General features: G+C 40.7%; 1 protein-coding gene across 3 annotated transcripts in view; it reads right to left on the bottom strand.

Annotated features, from left to right (window-relative positions):
• myo9ab (myosin IXAb) overlaps positions 1–22267 on the bottom strand; it is a 36294-nt gene that overhangs the window by 3571 nt on the left and 10456 nt on the right. For 2 of the 3 annotated variants that reach the window (XM_056739142.1, XM_056739141.1), the window contains exons 3-40: positions 18486–18580; positions 17823–17885; positions 17525–17624; positions 16670–16723; positions 16119–16216; positions 15896–16022; positions 15334–15423; positions 13751–13867; positions 13443–13577; positions 12480–12601; positions 12179–12320; positions 11599–11794; positions 10580–10693; positions 9330–9411; positions 9098–9232; positions 8974–9013; positions 8651–8773; positions 7953–8033; positions 7763–7873; positions 7570–7692; positions 7318–7467; positions 6084–6394; positions 4851–5906; positions 4680–4761; positions 4316–4516; positions 3671–3762; positions 3495–3598; positions 3204–3427; positions 3003–3119; positions 2727–2915; positions 2473–2520; positions 2203–2314; positions 1668–1729; positions 1291–1483; positions 1014–1142; positions 782–887; positions 279–410; positions 67–190 (exon numbers count right to left, since the gene is read on the bottom strand). In XM_056739142.1, coding sequence (XP_056595120.1) covers positions 67–190; positions 279–410; positions 782–887; positions 1014–1142; positions 1291–1483; positions 1668–1729; positions 2203–2314; positions 2473–2520; positions 2727–2915; positions 3003–3119; positions 3204–3427; positions 3495–3598; positions 3671–3762; positions 4316–4516; positions 4680–4761; positions 4851–5906; positions 6084–6394; positions 7318–7467; positions 7570–7692; positions 7763–7873; positions 7953–8033; positions 8651–8773; positions 8974–9013; positions 9098–9232; positions 9330–9411; positions 10580–10693; positions 11599–11794; positions 12179–12320; positions 12480–12601; positions 13443–13577; positions 13751–13867; positions 15334–15423; positions 15896–16022; positions 16119–16216; positions 16670–16723; positions 17525–17624; positions 17823–17885; positions 18486–18580 — 5580 coding nt within the window. The remainder of the gene's footprint in view (positions 1–66; positions 191–278; positions 411–781; positions 888–1013; positions 1143–1290; positions 1484–1667; positions 1730–2202; positions 2315–2472; positions 2521–2726; positions 2916–3002; positions 3120–3203; positions 3428–3494; positions 3599–3670; positions 3763–4315; positions 4517–4679; positions 4762–4850; positions 5907–6083; positions 6395–7317; positions 7468–7569; positions 7693–7762; positions 7874–7952; positions 8034–8650; positions 8774–8973; positions 9014–9097; positions 9233–9329; positions 9412–10579; positions 10694–11598; positions 11795–12178; positions 12321–12479; positions 12602–13442; positions 13578–13750; positions 13868–15333; positions 15424–15895; positions 16023–16118; positions 16217–16669; positions 16724–17524; positions 17625–17822; positions 17886–18485; positions 18581–22267) is intronic. The other variant, XM_056739143.1, reaches the window with a different exon arrangement.

Below are 22267 nucleotides of genomic sequence, written 5' to 3' on the forward strand. Positions count from 1 at the left end.
CATGGAAGGTGATGTGTCGGGGTGGGGGGTCTGCATACATTCGTGACTCTGTGTTAAATCACTCACCATCGAGCGCCGTATGTGTGTGAGGCGACTCTTGGCTTTGCTCTCTGCAAACTCAAGCGTGTTGATGTCCTTCAGACGGGCTTTATATTTCCTCATCTGCTCACAGATGATCAGCTCCACACACCTGAGGGGTCAAAGTTCAAACATACGCACATAAACTTAAACGTGTATGTAAAGAAACATTCGGAGAGCAGTGTTTTAGGGTTTCTTACGCAGTGGTCTTGCTGATGTCTCGGACGCTTTGTAGGGGGTCGATGGTGTCGGGACAGCGCAGTATGCAGGGTGCGAACACGATGGCCAGAGCGTTGGCGGACATGCGGTTTGTCTCCTCCTGGAACAAGATCCTAAAGCCCAAAAAGTATTTAGACACTTGCACCATACTGCCATACATGTCAAATCATGTACGTTTAAAATCATTTTATATTTACGTTTAAAATAATAATAAAATAACTAAATAGTAATAAATACACATGATAATTTAAATATAATAAAAAATAATTTCTTACAAAAATAAATAACTAAATAATAACAAAACAATATTATTACTAATGCCTATATGGTCATAATAACATTAACAATACAATTCTAGAATTCAATTCTAAATGATTGTAACCCATAAAGTATTTGAACCTTCACACTTTAAAATTTAACAAAAATCTAAGCAAGTGTTTATTTTAATAGAACAAAACAATGCCGTCTTTAATGAGAATTTTACCTGACTAGATGAAATAAGAGTCTCTCTAGCGTGCTCAGGTGAGTTCTGCTGAGTTGATCGATGATCGCATAAACGCTCTGGACGATCTCGCGTTTGTCCTGTAGACCTGCACCAATAAAAACTCGCTCAATTACTTCCTCTTAAATCTATAAAAGTGTTCTCAGAAGACAATGACATTTCGAAAGCATTATATCTCATGCAGGACGAGAGAGAGAACATGAGAGGCTCATACCCATGGCCCTGAGGAACTCCTCGTAGAGTTCAAAGGTCATGAGGGGGTTTGGTAGGTCGCGCAGCCACTGTTTCAGAACGCTTGCGATGACGTGAATGTTGTAGTCGTCCAAATTTACACCATTCACATCTGTCACGAATACAGTCGAAAAACCCAGAATGCACAATGAGTTTCTTTCCAAGAATTTTATTAATAAACTGGTTTCGCATTTGAGTAAAACATGAAAAGACCAAAGGAGCACATCACTCAATAGTTTCAAGGACGGCAAACATCTTACCCGTATCCAAGCCCTGTTTGAGTTCTTTGATTTTATTAGTGGATCCAGACTTTCTATAGATGCCCTCCGTGTAGAGTCCGTGCATCTCGATGTAGTTGATCAGTTTCTCCACCACCAGCGGAACGGTTCTCTCGTCGCTGGTTAAACGGGTCAACTCCACGCCGAACTGTCGTGAAGATTGCTCGGGATCAAACTGGGTGGACACATGCATGCGTACACAGACGGACAGACAGACACCAAAAATGACCAGCATGAAAACATTGCTTTTGCACGATATGAAAAGCAGTATGGAGTCACACACAACTGATGACGGCACGGTGACATCATTCGGTGTGAAAATGAAGCGCTTTTTTGAACCGGAGTTCAGGTGGTCTTACCTTCTTACTGCATTTGGTGGTCATCCTCAGACAGCACTTTCTGTGACACGCGTAACGACAGACTGCCAGAAACACAAAGAGAGACGCTCAACGCTTGAAGCGCAAGTCACATCTGAGCCGCTTTTACAGCTCAGATCCTCAGAAATATGAGAAACAGGAGAGAGAGGCTTTTATAAATCACATCCAGAGGAGAATGAGTGGGGAGGACGATCAGGTTATGCTGCTCTCAGTGAAAGATACAGGACACTTACAGGCTCGTTTTACCAAGAAGAGAGAGAAAGACAGGAAAGACACTGCACACCAGTAGTTCAGATTCACATTTTACATGTCATGTGACCACCCGACAGAACTTACTAAAAGGTTTATTCATGTAGCGCGCTGGCTTCTAAATATGCTTTTCAATGTATCACACAGCAATACAAAAAACGTGTTCGCAGACGAAACGTGACATCCTCAAAACATGCAAACATTAAAATATGCTGTATTACATGAGGTCTTCACCGGCAGAAAGAGATTCGCTGAAAGAAGAACTCACGTTTACACACGCAGGCCTTGTCCATCATCCAGATAAGAGAGGAGCAGAACTCGCAGTAGGTCGGGATGCTGTACTGAGTGGATTTGAAGATGTGACCCATGTGCTCTTCAACCTGCAGAGGGCGGCAGAGAGCTGCGGTCACAATCTACACACTATACACAACGATGCTCACTTGTGAGGTGTGACCAGTGTGAAGTGTGCATAGGAAATTCACATACATGTTAAGATTTATTCACCATGTAAAATAATGATGTAAATGGAATTACTCACAATATCCGATTCCTTTTTCCTTCGCTTTTTTCTCTCGGGTTTGGGGGCCTGAAATGATGAAGAGTCGCACGGGACGAGGATGTTACAGTTCATTAAAACTATGAAAAGTACACTATTATAATTTATCGAAATGAAAAAAAAAATTGGCTTAAATGTTATTTTAAATACTAAACGGAATTTAGATGTCTATAATTGCTCAATTCAAATACTTAAACCGAAAACAAAACTATTTTGACTTTTAGAAGAAGTTTTACCTTACTGATGGTTCCGTCCATGGGCTTGTATTCGGTCATGAACTCATCCAGGAAGATTTTGAAGGTGTTGACCCAGACTTTAACAGGAGACTCGCTCCAGGCGCGCTGCTCCAGACGCATGCTCTTCTCCAGGATGTGCTCGAACAGAGCGTAGAGATCTTTATAACGGATGCTCCTGCCGTCATCCATCTTAGAGACAAACACAGAGAGAAAATTCAGAGCTGAACAGAATCTTCAAGAAACATCAGGGGTCACGATGACATCTGAGGAACTCACGGCCAGAGAAGTTGAATAAGAGTCGAAGATATTGAGACGAAACTCTTTCAGGGCTTTTTTGAACACGACGTCCACCGGTGAGTCCTTCTGACAGTCCTCAGCGTCCAGATCACTGATCTATAAATGCGCCATAAGTGTCATTATAATGTATCAACTAGTCATTTCAAAGACAGAACGTTAAAGGGAGAAACGCATAAAGACCTTCTTCATGAGGAAATCGTTCATGCAGCGGTAATCTGTGGTGCTGGTGAGGATGTGGAGCGAGTCGTTCTGCCAGGCGTTCGATTCTAGAGACACGCTGCTGATCTTCACGCTGCGTCTCCTATTAATCGACATCATGCCCATCATCAGCGGCTCCCGGTTCTCTTTGCTGTCTTTCCCTCGCTCGGAGAGTCCGGCGTGCTCAGGACTTCCCGGTGAAGAGTCTGAAAGAGACACAACGTTAGTGCAGAACACATGTGCAAAGAATAAGATGCAAGAAACATGACGCACTGTTTCTTCTGTCTGTGAGCTCCGAATCAGCTGAATGTCCACGGCTGGACATCTTCTTATCTCCATGCTTGCTTTTGCTCCAGAAGCGCATCTTCCCCCGGACCCTGTAAACAAAGCAGGTCAAGAATGCATTTTGTGGAAGATGAAACATAAACTAACAGGACCGAGTCTCTGACCTGCTGTCTGTGTTAGAAAAAGACTTTCTGAGAGACTCCATCTTCCCAAGATCTCCAGAGGACATGGTCTTCTGAAGCTTTTTCTGCTCCTTCTGAGATGATATCAATGAAGAACAAAAGACTCCAATTAAACCAGAATATATAAACACTTTCTTTAAATTATTCGTGGACACCAGACCAGATACGATGGTTTTGAGGTCACCAGCAAAGAGAATTAGTTTTGTAAAAGGCTGTAGAGATGAGACAGTGTTTGAACCCGGAGCTATTCAATAACTAAACCCAACCCAGACTGTGAGTGAGTGAAGAAGAGTATGAGAGAAAGATTGTGAGTTTAAAATAAACGAGAAAGTCCATTTTGTCAATGTTGAAGATATCACATGCATGAGCTTGGCCCGCAAACTTCATGTATCATCAGAAGGTCTTGATGTGGAAAGAAAGCGATGAAGGTTCCAGTAAAAAGAAGTCAAGAGTTTTCCGACGGTGGTTAAACTAGAGCAGCATCACGCTGATGTAGTTTAGGATAGTTAGTCTTCTACTGGATTAGTGGTCGGAAGGATGAGTTGGTGTAACTGGTTAAATCGTAACCCAGAGAGGGTTCAGTAACTGAGATCAGCAACCAGTTTTGGTCTCTGGGATCAGTTTTACCATCTCAGAGTCGCTGTCGAAGACAGGGTCAAGCGAACCCAGGGATTCAGGAAGAGTCTGGGTCCGAGACAGCACAGGTCTGTACTCGTATTCATAGTCTTCATCCTCGTTCGAATCGACCTCTGTGCTACAGGCACGGGTCAGGAAGTCCGAGCGCGTTCCGGCCATGCGAGCTTTCTTTTTACGAACGCCTCCGGTCACCTGATCATTCATAGTGATGGTGTTAAATAAACAGCTAGATATGATTTTGTACCCATGTTTTGGGTCAAAGTCGTTCCTGTAAGACATACTGTACAACAACACTTGACTTTGTTTAAATTTGGGAAGTTGTCATGCGAGTATAAAGATGTTTGATTGTTCTCACCTCTCTGTTCTTTAGCGATCTGTATCCCGCTTCTCTTTGGATAGCCAGAGAACGTTCTTGATTCACCAGGTCTTTATCAGACCTGAAACACCAAAATCAGACAGCTTTACTGATCATGTCTACGTGTATGTTGGAGTACAACATGGACTGTCTACTTAAGTCTAAACTCACTTGGAGAAGGTGAGTCGGCTGCGTTTGGGAGGAAAGGCCAGATTGGACGGTTTCTCTTTCATACTTATAGTGATGCTCTGTGTCACCTTCTTCTGGGCATGTGCTTCCTTTTTGGACTCTGAGGTCACTTCCTTTACTGACGTCTCTGCCCTCTGGTCCAGATGGACCGGTTGACAGGTTGGGAGAGAAGAGGACAAGTCGCGATTAGTTGGAGGCTTAGGGGTTGACTGTAGGTTTGGAAGATCTAGAGTGGCCTCTCCATTCCATCGATCTTCAGGTAATCTTTCCTTGTGGACGGTGGCAGGTATCTCCACAGTTTCCTTCTCTAGCTTTTGTAGAGTTTCCAGGCTTTCCTGCTCCACAGAATTCTCCTTCTGCAAGCTGATAATGACAATCACAGACTCCTTCTTCTCCTGGACTTGCCTACCGCTGGTCGGTGTCCTCGGCACACTTCTGAGCGGACTGCTCTCTTCATCTGGGATGTAGAAGCGGGGCTTTAAGGACGGTGGAGTTGACTGAACTGGATCGAGTGAGTCTTCATTCTGGTGCACCTCCATTGGCTCTGATTTTTCTGAAGCGGACATCTGATGAGGATGCTCGGATGTCTCAAGCTCTTCATCATGAACGTTGAGGATCTCGAAACTTTCTTGGCTATCTAGAGAAGCTTGAGGTGACGCAGCCACACATTCTGAGTCTTGAACAGGAAGCACGTCGTCTGATATTTCCGTCTGATCTGAATTAGGCAATGATCCGGATCGGACTTTGAGCAGCTCTAAACTGAACGTGGCTTGTTCGAGCTCTCGTTTTCTCCTGCTCTCACGTTTGTTACGGCTCTTTAGCGTGCTGTCGTCCACGATTCGAGGAGGCTCTGCAGACGGCTCTTGTTCCTCCTGTGGAGGGTCCTCGGCCGAGGATCCAGACGTCTGAGGGTCCAAGTGAGCGATCGGGAATTCGGCATTGTCTTGAAGGACATGTAAACTTTTCGTAACAGCGTTTTGATGACCTGCGATATTCAGGCTTTTCGTCAGTCTCAGTTCCTCTTGCAGAATGTGACACCTTGTTGACATACAATAAGAGTGCAGAGATGTAAGAACTGATTTCCTTGGAAAACTGAAAAGAGCAATTTGTCATAGTAAAGTAAATAGAACTTATTTCAATCTCATATTCATATTGAACTATGAGGAATCACGGGGGACATTTTGCTTGTTATTCGTCATCGGTTCTTTCCATTACCTTTGTCGAGCCTGATGCCCCCTGCAGGCCGATTGGAGCATTACGGCCGCCCTGCGCTGCTGCAGGTATCTCTGTCTCTGTCTGTACGTCCTCCAGGTTGTCTGTATGAGGCCGGCCGCGGTCTCTCTTGTCCGCAGACACCTCCTCCATCGCCTCTGGATGACCAGTGCCGCATTCTTCTGCAGCGCATACAGTCGCCTCTCTCTGTACCCTCTCCACGAAACCTGCAGACACACTGCCGCCTCGTGCTGGAGCTCCAGGTCACACAAGTGCTCTGTGGCATGCGTCAGCAGACATTTACGCCACCAGCGCTACATTGACAGACAGAAGGAAACAATCAAACGACCAGGATCAAACTTCGTCTTGTTTGTCAAGTGCCATGTTTGTGTAAATGTATCAAGAATTGCACGACAATCTTAAAAGCGGACATCAAAGGATGTATTTAGCTTTAAAAGACTTGTAAACATTCTGAAGGAACCTCGCGGTTGTTGCATGACTTTACAACAAACGCTGAATTTTTCAGACAAACATTTGTGTTGGCAGGTCAATGAAACATTCAGATGATCCGAGGAAACACAAAAAAGACATTCTGACATTCATGAAAAGATTGATGTCGTGAAACATCAGTTTGAGAACATTCTCGCTCGGTTTATAAACTGTAACGCAGCTGAGTGAAGAAAATAATAAACACTTTAATTGGTTATTCTAACCAAGACCGTTTTTACAAGAAAACCTTAAACATACATCTACAGAACAAAGCTTTTAGTATGAGCAGCTTCAGTTTATTCACACACTCGGGATGGTTTATTTGATAAAAACTTTAGTACCTCAATGTTTAACATCTCAAACTGTGATGATTTCTGTTCTCACTTTATATCATTTCTTCAACAAATATTAATGTTCTCTGTTTCCTGTTCCTCCTCTCTGCGACTCATTTGCCCTTCTTTCTTGAATTTGTTGAAAAGTTGAAAGTTTTAGGCATGTTTGTGCAAGTTCTCCTTTCCAGAGCAAACACAAACAGGGACTCACCGTAGAACAGACGTCTACCTAAAGATCTTAAACATTTCCATCAAGTTAAAAGAATTTTATAGTATGTCTGTCTTGATTCTGAATATCAATAGACTTTACCCAACAAGCCCAAAGATACGCACAGATGACGAGACTTTTACTTTCAAAGCATATATGTTCAAACGCAGATAGGAAGTTGAACCTCACAAACAGGAAGTTGATGTACCTGAATGAGTCGGGCGGCTCGTCTCTGACTGCAGAAAAGTTTTCTCTCCCGATGACCTCTGAAGCGTCGCTGTAAACACACGATCCTCCTCAGCACCTCCTCATGAAGCTCATCCTGCAACTTCTGACGCGACAGCTCGCGCAAAAACACCTGAAGAGACAGAGCACGAGAACCATTATTTTTAAAGCGTCATTAATATTATTCATATTCATATTATCATAGTGAGTTTTACACAGAATAAATGCTAGTTACCATTGTTCGGCCCACTTGATATGTGTTGAAATCGATTTGTGCAGTTCGCAGAAATTCTCTGATACTCATTTGAGCAGGACGGAATCCAGCCGGTAACAGCAGATGAAAGTGATGAGCAAAATCCTAAAAACACACGAGATCTTGCAAAACCGTTCTGTTCATATTTAAGTTTACATGAGTGTGTTTTACTAACCGGAAAGGTGTATTTGACACTGTAGCCAGACTGACGTATCCGAACCGTCTCCAGCATTCCAGTATATCTCAGCTGTCTCAGAACGAGCGCGTCATTGAAACGCAGGGGAAGCTACAAGAGAAAAACACATGAAATCAAACTAAACATATAAATGTAGGGTTAATGTAAAAAAACATCACATTAAACGCACCTTCTCTGCATTTGACCGGATGCATTTCACAAAGTACGGCTCAGACTGACCCAAGGTTTCCATCAGTTTGTTCAAAGACACCTGAATCACAAGAGATCAAAGTCATTGTTACATCGCTATGATCCTCACATCTCTCTATACCAGTGGTTCTCAAAATGGGGGACGTGGCACCCTGGGAGGCCCAAGACAGATCAAGGGGGTCCACAGACGTAGTGGCTCTGTATGAAATATTGACATTTATCGTTAATTTTATTCAATAATGCATCTGAAAAAGAAGCCCACCATCCAAAAGAATTGATGTTCAAGCATTGTAAGACTGAATATGTTTTTTTACGTTTTTAACTTTTGGGGGGGCGCAAAGCAATGGGCTCAGCACAAAGGGGGTCTCACAAAAAAAAGTTTGAGAACCACAGCTCTATTCGACTCAAATTCTTGATTTTAAGTTTTTTTTGCACATTTTTTGTTCCGTAAACCATACAGTCGTGACCAAATCATCGCAACAAAATGTTATTTCTGCGCCGTATCTCCAAACAGAATTTTTTCACTGCTTCAGTCAGTGGTGATGTTGTGTACACTTGAAAATAAGGATTGATTAATTATGACTTTATTACTTAAAGAACATGAAAGTGATATAAAAAAATATTTTAACATTCAAAACATCACACATTATCTCCGAATGAGATAGGGCGAGATCTCACGTTGAACTGCGCGCTGATGCTCGGCGGTTTCTTCTTCTTGTGTAGATGAAGCAGTGATTTAGTGATGCGGTCATGAAGCGTCAGACAGCTCAAATACTTCAGCGATTTCACATCCAGCAGGTGCTGAGGACACAAGAAAACGGACTTCATATTATTGCCAACTGAGCAAGAGAGAATCTACCGCAGCATGTTTAACTGTCGGCTCAACTTTTTGTGTCACGCATGTCTAACTTGACCATGTCAAGGATTGGTGTACTTGAGAAATGTTGCTGCCTTCATTTAGGCATATCACACTTGTTTTATAGGTTATATAAGAGGTCTACCTTTGGGAGGCTCAGCTTGGTCTTGTAGTTCTTGTTCCGCCTGTAAGAAGACAGAAAGAGTTTAAAAACACGAAAGAAAACCAGAATGAAAGTACTTTATAAGTAGTTTTGTGATCTCACTCACATCAAGATGCCCTGAGCTCTCTCCAAGAGCTTGTTATTAACGCTGTTCACAAAAATCCCCTCGTCTACATGGGACGAGCTGAAGGAAGAGACGCGTTCTCTCACACTACGAACGTTACAGCCGGAGAATCCGTCCCTGAGAAAAAGACATTCAGTCAATTTTCACTTCAGAATTCAATTTTAAAATGAAAACGCTGTGTCCCGCACAAAAATATACAGATTCTTCAACAAACCTGGCCAATTTCTCTGTGAGCGTGTTGGTTCCCTGTAGGTCTGAGAGCGGCGTGCGCGGCATTTTTCTACTGATACAGGAACCTGTTGATCACAAGGTACAGACATTTGAATGTAAAACAGAAACATTAAAATACCATTTCAGAGACTTTAAAATCTACTATTATTCAGTGTTTACATAAAATGATTGTTTTTGTTTCTTTCTGTGAACTACTAACAATATTTCTTTACCGAATTTCAAATAAAAATATAGATTTTATTTGCAGAAAATGAAAACTGCAGAAACAAATCTGTATATTTTCACCCCTCAAATTCTGCGAGGAAAACAATTTGATATTCACTTTTAAAGGGATAGTTCACCCAAAAACTCCAATTTGCTGTTTATTAACTCACCCAAGGTCATCCGAGGTGAAGGTGACATGTTGTCTTGAGTAGAACCATAAAGAAGATTGTTTGGTAAATCTGCAGCCCATTTTGCTTCATATAATGGGAGTCTATGGGGTCCACCTGTGTAGGAGTTTCTAAAGCACATCATTCCAAAAAAGTCGCTCAACACTCCCTTTCTGCAGGGGGCACTAAATGCACCAGATGCTGGCATGAAATCCGCCACCAAATACTACATGCAGAAGATCGCGATCGGGACATGTGCAGAGGCTGCACAGTATGGCTAATATTATTAAAAATGATGTAAAGTTTTATGAAAATATCAAACGATTCACTTCACAAGACGTCAACATGTCGTCAGGAGGCGCTCTTTTGGAATGATGTGCTTTAGGAACTCTTACACAGGTGGACCCCAAAGACTCCCATTATATGAAGCAGAGAGGGCTGCGGATTTACGGAACAATCTTCTTGATGGTTTTACTCAATAATAAATGTCACATACATCTCAGATGACCTGAGGACGAGTAAATAAATGGCAAATTGGAGTTTTTGGGTGAACTATTCCTTTAAGGAATACAACAGTCGCTCCCAAATGTCACTCCTCTTTTCATAAAGTTAAACATTTCTCAACTATGTCGCATCACTAGACACACCCCATAAGGACGCCAACTGTTGCTACGGACGTCGTCAGCTCTCCATTAAAATGAATGGGATCATGTCGCTTTGTAACGTGAACGGGACATTAGTCTCTTTATTTTGTCCGCGGCTGTGTGTGCAGGTTTACATACATATCGTTTATAAGCATCTATTATTTCTAATTTTAAGAAGAAGATACAGAAAGATGTGACTGTAGTGTTTGTAGTCTTACTGTGTCTGTCATCTTTACATCGCTGCAGGATCTCAAGGCTCCGCTGGTGAACAGGGTGATGCAGGAAGCTGAAGCTGTCCACACTTTTACGATTCGGAACCGGAGATTCAGAGCCTAGAAATATCCGAACGAGAGAGAGAGAAAATGAAGATATCAAGTTATTTATACAGGTCTGAAAGGTGTTATCTTGTATGTAAAATACAAAAATAACTGACAAACACTGTGAAAATGAAACTCATGTTCATGGATTCGTTTGTGTCTTCGTCCTAAATATAAACCAGTTAGTGCTTTTAGAAACGCTCAAGTAAATATAAAAGTGCTTAGTTTATCTTGTTTATTTCACTGTTTAAGTTATACGTGTGGATGTTTTGAGACTTTAAATTAAAATAAGAAATACAAACGGGGAACAACACAAGCTATTTATCACACATATTCACAGAAGTGAAAAAGCAGAAATATGTGTGTGTGTGTGTCTTCCAGTGTTTGCGGTTTGTTCACCTGTGTGTGTCTGTAGTTGTCTGGGAAAATGTGAGAATGCGACACACACATGCACATACAAAACACGCACACAAACACAGGAACACACATGCGCGCACTCACACACAAAGTTGTGTAAACGCATCACTTCCTCTGTGCTCTCTCTCTGTCTCCACGGATACATATTTCATAAGTCCAGAGCGTTTGCTCGGTCTCCGCGGCGATAAATAATAGAGCAGTGATGCATCGTGGGTAGTTAACTTGTCCTCACGTAATGGTGAGAAACGTCAGAGAGAATCTTTGATGTATCTGAGGCTCACAGCTGCATGACAGGATCAGTTTGGATCAGCCGCTGTGCACAATGCCTGTGTATGATGTGTAAGAAACGTGCTTACATTGTCGACCTTGCGTGTATGTGAACGACGTATGTCTTGTGGTGTGTTGTTGGTTTATTTGGGAGTGTGACAGCTCTTATTAAAAAAAGTCATACAGACACGATGGACGAGTGAATGTGTCTTTGTTAGGAACACACATATACTCACCGGCCTTTTTGTCTTTGTGTTGTTTGCCCGCCTCACGGAAGGCCACGGCGCCTCTGAAAAACGCTCTCAGAACAGCCCAGCGGAACGTGGCCACCGGATGAATTCCCATCAGACTGCAGATAAAAGCGTTTCGACTGCTTTTCAGAAGCGCTACGATATCCGGCCGCATGTGATCCGTGTTCTTCTCCCGGAAATCCTGCAGGACAGAAAACAAGAGCGCAGCACTTTACATATCGAGTTTGTGTGTTTAAACGTTTTCATTTCGTTATTTCATTTCAATGAATCGATTCATTCACTCAATGGTTGACTCTTCACGTGTCATGTACACATCTGATGCCGTGTGTGCGCTCTGCACATATGTGTGTGTTTGTGATGGGGGTGTGGTGTAGATTTGAGTCTCTCTGCCAACTTGTGTTCCAAATACACTCACAGCTGGTGGGCCGATCTAACCAATGAGATTATAACCTAGAATTAGGTCAGTGTGTGTGTGTGCTTATGTATTAATAACGCACGATTGTGTGTTCTTATAAAAAAAGACATCGCTTAAACCAACATCAAAAAAGGATTATGGGATCGTCACCTTGACGCCATATTTGACCTTTCCAGCATAGTGTTGGATGATGAACGCTGGCTCCATGACAGCGGGAAACTCAATGTAGCCGCTGGCCTCGTGCTGACGCTTAAACTTATCCAGAAGAGTCTGATTTGTCGCCTGTGGAAAACTACAAACAGACAAAAAGAAGAGCTTAATAGTTCATATATCTAAATAGTTCCAGCAAAGTAAAGACCATAATGCAGAATTTCTTGATAAATAATATTGACGAATATCTGTTGCAATGATTGGATCACATAGAGGTTAAAGGTGAAGGGGTGACATTTACTTGCACTCTTCATCCAGCAGGTGGAGCAGCGCTGTTGGCTTCTTACTGATCAGATTGATGCAGGGCGTGTTGTCGATGTAGTCGATCATGTGCCAGCTGATGCCCTCTGATCGATATTCCTCCTGATCAAAAAACATTACAGAGCGGAGATTCAACGTTCAAATAATACATTTTTATATCACCTTTCTTACGGGCCGGAAAATAAAAGCATATTTATAATAAAACAGAAAGCTTTATTCTTGTACGGTTGCATGAATCGGATGTACATTGTACTAAATTTAAATCAAGAAACACATCTGAACGTTGTAGAACAATAATTAAAATTCAAATTTTATTAACTTAAATTTAAAAAAAAATTATACGAACACCCTGTCCTAGCAAGATGTAAAAAATTATATTTAAATTTGTTAATTGAAACATTTTTAGGTCAATATTTTATTTGATTTTCAATGAACAGTAAGCTTTTGTAAACTAAAATAACCTCGGTACTTATCTGACGTCAAACTGATATTTCCTGCAAGTCGTACCTCACAGTTTAACTCATAAATCAGTATTTTAAGGTTGTAGTTTAACAGATTTTTGTTTATTTTTTAGAGAAAATGTTACAGATTGTCGTAACAGTGTGTATGAGAGTTATTACTATCAAGCAAGTCTGAGGTTTTATAAGAAGTCCGAGGACGGGTTTACTGCGTCCGTGTGTTGATCTTTTATAATTGGCAGAGAAATGTATTGAAATACTATAAAGGAAGGAGCAGTTGGTGTAAATATTGGACTCGGGCCGTGCGGAGAACAGCTGGAGATCTACGTATTTGCTTTGGCCACAATATAAACTTTAAACTCAAAGATAAGAGTCGAGCTGGGAATGAACGGCAGGACAGTCTGATGTATTATACAGTCTACACAAAAACAACACAATGACTCAAAATAACCCACAGACGCCAGGCTCTGTAAAAGAAGACGTACCTGCTCTAGTTTGAAGATGTGCTGGTTGAAATAATGCTGTAGAGTTTCATTGGCAAAGTTGATGCAGAACTGCTCGAAACTGTTGTTCTCATAATCCTCAAAACCGAAGATGTCCAGCACCCCGATAGACAGCATCTACAACACAACATCCCCACACAACACTCATGTATGATGAAGTGAAAGAGTTTGTTTACCACACGAGACCTCAGAGCTGATCTCAGTACAGTAAATAATTCTGCATTATCATTCACAACAAATTAAAATGTCAACTAAAATATCAATATTAATAAAGGAGAAATTGTTTGTACCTTGGATGAATCTTCCAGGTCTTTGTTGTAAAGCAGTGCGTGATTGGTGCGAAACACAATCCAGTCGAACAGAGCTCCGTACAGGGACTTTGCCATCGAGTCTCGCACCGTACCGGCCTGCAAACATGAGCGTGTGTTACGTTAAACTCAACGTCTCTTTACGATATTTCAGTGTCAGTCATTTAACATTTTGCATTACAAACTCACTCATTCATCAAAGACGAGATGAATAGAACAGAGCATTTTTTATTTGAACAGTTATCGCAATAATAATGTTTTTGGCCACAAAACCTTTTTGGAACTATTCCATAATCCTCTGAATTTAAAGCGAGACCACATGTTTTATAAAGAGAAAGAATACAGAACGTTTGTGCGATTGGGTTTTGTTTGAGGGGAAACTGTGGTCATTGTGTCACACGTAAAAACTCCCTGAATTTTCACCAATGTCACTTCCTGTGTGTTAGTCACACCTGATACCTCCAACAGAACCACAAGAGGCCGAAAATATATTTTCTGTTGAAACTTATCACTGGTGTATCTTACAATGTGAAGCTCAAATTAAACGCAATCCTTTAAAATATTTATTTTTATTTTATTTAAATCTTTAAAAAATAATCTAAATGCACATAGGATTACGATCCACGACCTGATCTACACAAAGGCTTATAGCAATGTTCAGCTGTAGTGTTGTTAGTACGCTAAAATGTGAACATTTTCGTAGTAAATAAATACATCTTTATCATTTGATGAAAAATGACCTCAGCGCAGTCCGAGTGGAAGTGGCTCAGCTGGATGAGATTTTAGCGGAAGTATGCATCGCTGCATATGCATATACCCCATTGCAGCATTATTTTTCAAAGTGTGCGATAAAAACACTGCAATTACTTAATTGTAAATAGAAAAAGTAGAGCAATTTCATTCTGTCTCTCTCTCTCTCTCTCTCTCTCTCCATGAGAGAGGGAATCGTTTTGTCCGGCCAACTGATTTAAACATCTAGCCGAACACACACATCACTACGAGACCCATTTAAACCCATAAACCTCCAGCGGCTGCCAAGATCGTCACTTACTGAAGCAACACGAGCCAAAACACATAAAACTCTCTCCCTCTCTCTGTCCTGATGAAGGGTTCCTGACATCCTAAGAGCAACTGAAATAAGAGACTGTGTCAGGGGTGATTCACATCGTGCGTCTTTTAGCGAGTGTAAGTTCGTTGTAGACGTAAATGTAGACACGCGACAGGCCCCCCCAAAACTAAGCATCTCGGCGGCGCACTGCGAGACAGAGAAATCGGCGCGGTTTGTGCGAAATGTGAATCACCCCTTACTTGATTCACAAATTAAACATATGCAGACTTTCCACCCTGGATGCTTAGTTGATACAATGATACAATGTTGCAGTCATAAAATAAATATTAAAAACGTAACCGTAAGTAAAATAATTGTGTGAGAGTTAGTATGCGTGTTCTCCTTTAAGGTTTATTCTGAGGAAGTTTTCTACACGCGGCTTGAGCTCTGAAATCTCTCCACACATTAAGTGTTCAAATTCATAGAACTTAAATCCCGTGTTTAATTTACTTCTCACCTCGGACAGTTTGTACGGCACGATCAGTCTCTCTCCCACCGTTACCGTCTTCCGTGTCGTCAGGGCTTCAAAAAGCATCTCCTCCTTCACCTGTTCATAAAAACGCCAGAGCATTATAAACTTAAAAATTTAGAGACGTTACATCTGTGTTCAGACAATACGCTTCATTTTACGCAATAAATGTTGCGACGTGTAAGATAATCGACGAAAACCACAGATAGATGACAAGAGACGTAAGCCTCCATTAGCACGCACAAGTTTTGACTATAAATGTACATAAACGGCACTTCACCATATTTATAAACACCCTGTGCTTTACTGCGATGATATTGTGCGTTTGGCAAAACGCTTTTCTCCAATATGATCGTAAAACTAAACTAAAACACAGTAAAACATTTTATGCACTTTGTGACTAAGGGAACAAAACCTCATAAATGTTTACAGCATATAAAAATAAAATTCTTGAGCGATAAACTGAAGTTCAAAGTGTCTGGAATCCTCAGCCAGGGCAAATAAAATCAGTTGCGATGAAACTGTTGGTTATATTGAAGGTTCTTTATACCTCCAGCAGTTCAGAGACTATAGGAAGCACTTCTGGGTTACAGATATCGATGGAGTCGTCTCTGTAAGTCTTCTTTTTGTAGCGAATGTTCCCCAAGTGTAGGATGGCAGACAGCAACGAAAAAATCCTGCAGAGATGACAGATCCGTTTATATTCCGTCAGAATGTTTTCTGTTTGTGTTACAGACTGTTATTGATTCTCATGTCTGTGGATTGTAACTCACAGTTTTTTGGTGGCCGGAAGGAAGCCGACCATCTCCATGGCCAGCTGGAGTCTCTCAAAGTCATGCTTCAGATCTTCTCCTTCCACCGAGAAACAGTCCTGCGTGAATGACCACAAGGATCATGAACACAACAAACACACAGAAACTGACCTAAAAAAAGTTGTCGAATGCATTTCAAAGCCAATATACAGTAACAGCATCCAACATGACATCCAAAAGTCCTAAAACTGTCCATGAGGCACACTTTACAAAGTCAAATACTGAATGAGTCGTCCATAGACAAAGAAAAGAGCATCTCGGGTTCAGGAGGCAATAAATCAGATGAACTGAGATCACGTGACCTCCCTCACACCAAAGCCAAGCAATACACACAGCCGAGACAAGCCCACAGACCGACACCAGCGCCAGCACGGATGGATGTCACTGATCACTTTAACACTACGTAAAATGATAAACAAAACTAAAACAAAGCAAACTTCAGCAAGAGAGCAAAGAAAGAGAGGAGAAGCGCTGTGACGCTACACACAAACACACACTGACATGATACTGACCAGCTCAGCGTCACAGTCATTTCTCCACTGGTGTCTGTGGACTCTCAATGTTACCTGGAAGGCAGTCAGAGGTGTTAAGAGCTACACACACCCACATCATCATCACTCACACAAACACAGAAACACACACACACGGTTATCATCACACAAACACACTCAGTATGCTGACACACAGACAAACAATAATCTCTCACACGCGCACACACCCAGCCATCTCTAATACATGCTAAGACACAAACAAAGAAAAACACACACAATCATCTCGCAAACATACACACACACAGTGATCTCACACACACTCAGCAGAACTGAACACTTTTACAGTGTGTGTCAGATCCACGGCGTCTTCAGCACTAAAACGCATTGTGTCATTTGTTTTGGACGTCTGTAACACGACTGTCTCTGTATTTGTGTGTGTTTGTGTGTAAGCGCTGACAGACTGTCATCTTAACTGGGTTTCACACGGATCTGTCCAGCCGTTCAGGTCTGGTGGGCTCTTAAGCAGCCAGCACACGACTAGTGGCCTGTTCTTCTTTCTTCTATGTCTGATGCTGCCCACAGTCACCATGGCAACAGAGTCCCCCGGAAACAGCCTCAGCATCACTGAGCTCTTTGTGTTGCCAGGGATTACGGAGCGTGTTGTTTAGACCAAATGAACTTAACAGATGATTTTCTGCTCAGTTTTTTTGTTTTTCAGAAACATTTGGGAGTGAATGAATCAACACACTGTAAACGTTTACAGTGAGCACGCCCGTAAATAAACACACAAGTGACATCACATTTACATTAAAGACACGCTTCTATTCCAATGAAAGATGACAAAACAAAGGCTTTATTGTAAATGATGAGCTGTACCTGGTTGAGGTAATGGTATTCTTCAGGTTTGAGCAGATGAAAAGATTTCCTCTCCTCTTCACTGGCTCCGGCCAATAGGTAATAAAACACGTGATAGTTTCTGCACGACAGATTAAAATCTATTCACAACAGTCCTGATGCTATTGAGTTTACACAAGCTCACGTCGTGGCACAAAGTAAGAACCTGCTGTTTTTTAAGCTAAAGTACAGCAATCAACAATGACAATTGAACAAGTTTTATATCAGTTTAACATCATTTGAAGTACAAATATCAAATATATAGTCTGATGTGACGTACCTCTCATTGTGCTCTTGGTAAACTAGTCTGGACTTTTCCAAAAGATACTTTTCCACATAGGCTCTGAAACATAAGGAATGTGAAATTATGAATATATATATACAGTATATACTTTTTATTGTGTACACACGTGGACACACACCGTTCAACACATTGTTTATTGAATAAAATGAAAACACAAACAAATATTTGTTTAATTATATTAATCGTTTAATACAATTATCATGCAGTGAAATAATAAAACAAATTAACATGAAATTTAATAAAATAAAATATAAATCGTTTTTTTATTAGACACTAGCTAAACAAAAACCGGAAGTTAACATGGGGTCAGGCGTGCACGCGTCAAATGAAAAGGTTTATATATATAATATATGAAGTGTTCCAAAATGAGATGCATATTTCAATTTTTTTGTTTTTTATTATGTTATCATATTTTTTATTTTGTGTTTATTAACTGTAATTTTTTAGTTATTATGGCTAAATGAAAACAAACAAACAAACTGCAGTTTAATTTATATTAAATTATATTGCACAATAAAACAACATGATTTTTGAAAAATTATTTCATTTTGGAACTCTTCATATGGAACCTAATATTGTCATGTATCATATAATATATAACATAATCTGCAGGTTTTAGAGCTAAAGAATGTGTCTTACCCCCTCACAGTTCCACTCTCTTGATAGTTGACTTGAATAAATTTGCCGAAGCGACTGGAATTATTATTATGGGCTGTTTTGGCATTTCCAAACGCCTGGGGAGACAAAAACAAACACAAATTCAATCAGACACATAGAGTTAAACAACAAAATTCATGCTACACAAACACTGCATCACTGCATTCACTTCAGGAACATTTTACATATACATGTCCACATGAATTATTAAATTACAAGGTTCAAAAACAGCTTTTATTTTCCTTCATGTGGATTAGAATCGTTTCAAATCTTCCCTTTTTTTGGTTTAATTGTCACAATGTTTGGTGTGAGATTCTCTCGTTTAAAAAGGAGAAAAGCTTTTCATGCTAAAGCTGAATCCCATCATCTGCTCATTCACACCGACCCAGCAGGACCCGTTTCCATTAAAACTTTATGATGTGGAACTGCGAGCTGGTCCTGCTAAAACACTCAACGTGCTGCTTACACAACACGTCATGCAGAAAGACACAAACACACACACGTTTCGGTCGACGCGGTGCTCTGAGACAGAATCGAGCTGGAGAACTCAGACGATGATTTTCTCCACAGGGTTGCAGAAATTACGGTGTTGACATGCCATTCAGAGGCTGACATATTAAAGCTGCCTTTGTTATGACATCATAAGCCACGCCCCTTGGTGCTGATCCCCGAGCGCCAGCACGAGGGGTCAAACTGGAGAGGTGGTGAAGGTGGAGGACGTGAGATTTGTTAGATAAACACAGACCGCACCACATGAAGTCCATGTGTGTGTGTGGCTTAACTTTGATTTATGTCAAAAAATGTGTGAACATGAAGTTAAACAGAAGTGTGAACTCTCAGGAGCACCGCTGTGAGGTGTCAGGAGAACCGGAGATCCGTTCAGGCCACCCTGACATGCATGAAATTCAAGAACTAAAGTGTTCTCGCCATTGGCTTCTTACAATGTTACTATGTACTGCGTCACTGAATGATTCTGTCATCCCTGTTACGCGTCATGAGAGTTTATTCTCTCTGTATTAGTTGGATGTTGAGATGGGCTGCGGATGTGAAGCAGAGACCCTGGAGCCATTTCAACACTGTCATCTACTGTTAACAACACATAACAGCACATTATTACTAATACTGGAAAGATTCAACCCCGTCCGGGTTAAATGAGGGTGACGGAGAGGACAGACGCTCGCTGGTTAATAACCGTCACAGCTTCAGGGTAAAAGATCACGAGGTTTCTCTCTGTGACTTTATTAAGAAACTCTTCACAGAAACACATTCTGAATACACATGCTACACACTTACACTACACAAGTGTGTGTCAATCTACAATTTTAAAAGGATAGTTCAACCAAAAATGAAAAATCCTCATGTCATTGTTTATTTCTTCTGCGGAACACCAAAGAAGATATGTTGAAGAATGTTGACATTTAAACCCCATTTAATTCTTTAATTCTTCAAAACGTTATGTATGGTCAAAGTTTTAGGTGGATGGGGATAGTAGTATATATCTGGCAAGCGGATATTAGTTGGGATATACTGTACGTGCGTGCGAATGCTAGCGTGCATCTACTCTGACGCAAATCAAACAACAATCCGTGTCGCAAAGCTTTCATAGCGAGCAAAGATGAGCCGTCCCGAGACATCCGCAGCTGCTGCTGACCATTTAGTGCCAAAACGAAGAAGATATGGCAGTATTTTTTTGCAATCTTTCAATAGTTGTAGTGAAGCTTTCTTTTTGCTAAAATAATGTGAAACATGTGTTGGTTATATAATTTTTTAACTATATATTTGAATACAATTTAAATCGATTTTAGAAAATGAAATACCGCATTGAATATCGCATTATTAAGCATGCTATCGCATATCGCATTTTCCCTCAATATCTCACAGCCCTAGTATGAACACAAAAACACTGAGACATTTCTCGAAATATCTTCTTTTGTGATCCACTGAAGAAAGACTCACATACAGGTTAACAACCACATGAGGCGGAATAAATGTGCGAACTGTCCCTTTAAGAGCCGACCCTTGATAAACATCATGAAACGTGACTGAACGCTCGGAAAGACAAACATTTTTTATCTTTAATATGAATGTAAGCAAAAACAAGTATTAAAGTCATAAGTACGAACCCATGGATTGCACATACTTAGAAACAAATATATAGAATAATGCAAATGTAAATCGCTTTGGATAAAAGCATCTGCCAAATGCATAAATGTTAATGTACATTTACATTTAATCATTTGGCAGACGCTTTAATCCAAAGCGACTTACAGTGCACTTATTACAGGGACAATCCCCCTGGAGCAACATGGAGTAAAGTGTCTTGCTCAAGGACACACTGGTGGTGGCTGCTGGGATCGAACCAACAACCTTTGATTTACCAGTTCAGTGGTTTAACCCACTAGACCACCATCTCCTGTATTAATGAACTATAGTCAAAGCCGTGAAGGAAAGTCGTGCCACTCGGCGGCAATCTTTGCAACACGCCTCCGGGCAGTTATTACGTAAATCAAACAAGACTTGAATAGGAATACTGATATGTTTAAAAAACATGTTTATAAATGACGTGAACGTTACCATAACTTTTGTTTCCTCTGATCACTTAAAAACATAATTTTTCATGTTGCTCAACACAGCCCTTTTCTCGGGCGGCCATGTTGAGTGTTGTGTTGTGTTTAGTTCCTCCGCATTCTTTGCTATACAACAGTGTAGTAGTGATTTATACACTTTCTTAATGTATACTATAGTATTCTCAGTAGTATCAACTAAAGTCAACTGCTCATGATGCACTGATGTAGTATGCTTAACTATTTACTATAGTAAGTATCTCAGACTTCTACTATAGTGTACTATAGTATAATGTTCAATAGAGTTACTAAAGTATAGTTCAGTATACTGTATTTTCCGAATGATTATATTGTTTCCTCGACAGGTTCTTTGAATGTGTTCTGGATGAGAGCCAAACACAACAAAGCTCATTCACACAGTGTTTGTATTACAGTTATCATCATTCAGAGTGAAAGCAGGTGTCATGAGAACAGGTAACAGCCTGAAGGTGACAGATACAGGTGTCAGTGAGGTTTTAACAACTCTCTGTTCAGACACTATCTCTGTCTAACACACAAACACTCCTTAAAGGTTTTAAACAAATGCAGTGACCTAATCTACAAAGCTACAGAGAGTGTATTAGTGTAAACTTCTCAAATAAATGCGTATATATATATAAAATATTCAACTGTAACACTCAAAATATAATTATTGTTGCAGAAATAGTGAGGATGCGACATTACAGATCAAAAGACGTTTAAAGGTCCAGTGATTGAAATTTATCGGCATCTAGCAGTGAGGTTGCGCATTGCAACCAACGGCTCACTCCAACCCTCAACCCTCCCTTTCGAAGCACTACGGTGGCTGACACAGAACTAAAAGGTTGTTCCGTTTTTGCTTTTTTGCCGAAGGAGATAACTTATTTATGAAACGCGTTCTGTAGAGCAGTTTGTCCATTTAGGGCTACTGTAGAAACAAGATGGAGAATTCCATGCAAGTGGACACGCTGTGTATTTAAACAGAAATAGCTCATTCTAAGATAATAAACATAACGCTTCATTATGTAAGGTCTTTATACACCTCTGAATACATAGTCATGTTTATTACATTGCATTTCTGTCAATAGATCCTCAAAAAAACACACACTGGACCTTTAAAACATTAATGAAAGGAAACACTTAACTCAAAACAGGACACGGGTGAAAAAGATAAAGTGAACG

This window comes from Triplophysa dalaica, chromosome 24 (assembly GCF_015846415.1).
Source record: "Triplophysa dalaica isolate WHDGS20190420 chromosome 24, ASM1584641v1, whole genome shotgun sequence".
NCBI lineage: Eukaryota > Metazoa > Chordata > Actinopteri > Cypriniformes > Nemacheilidae > Triplophysa > Triplophysa dalaica.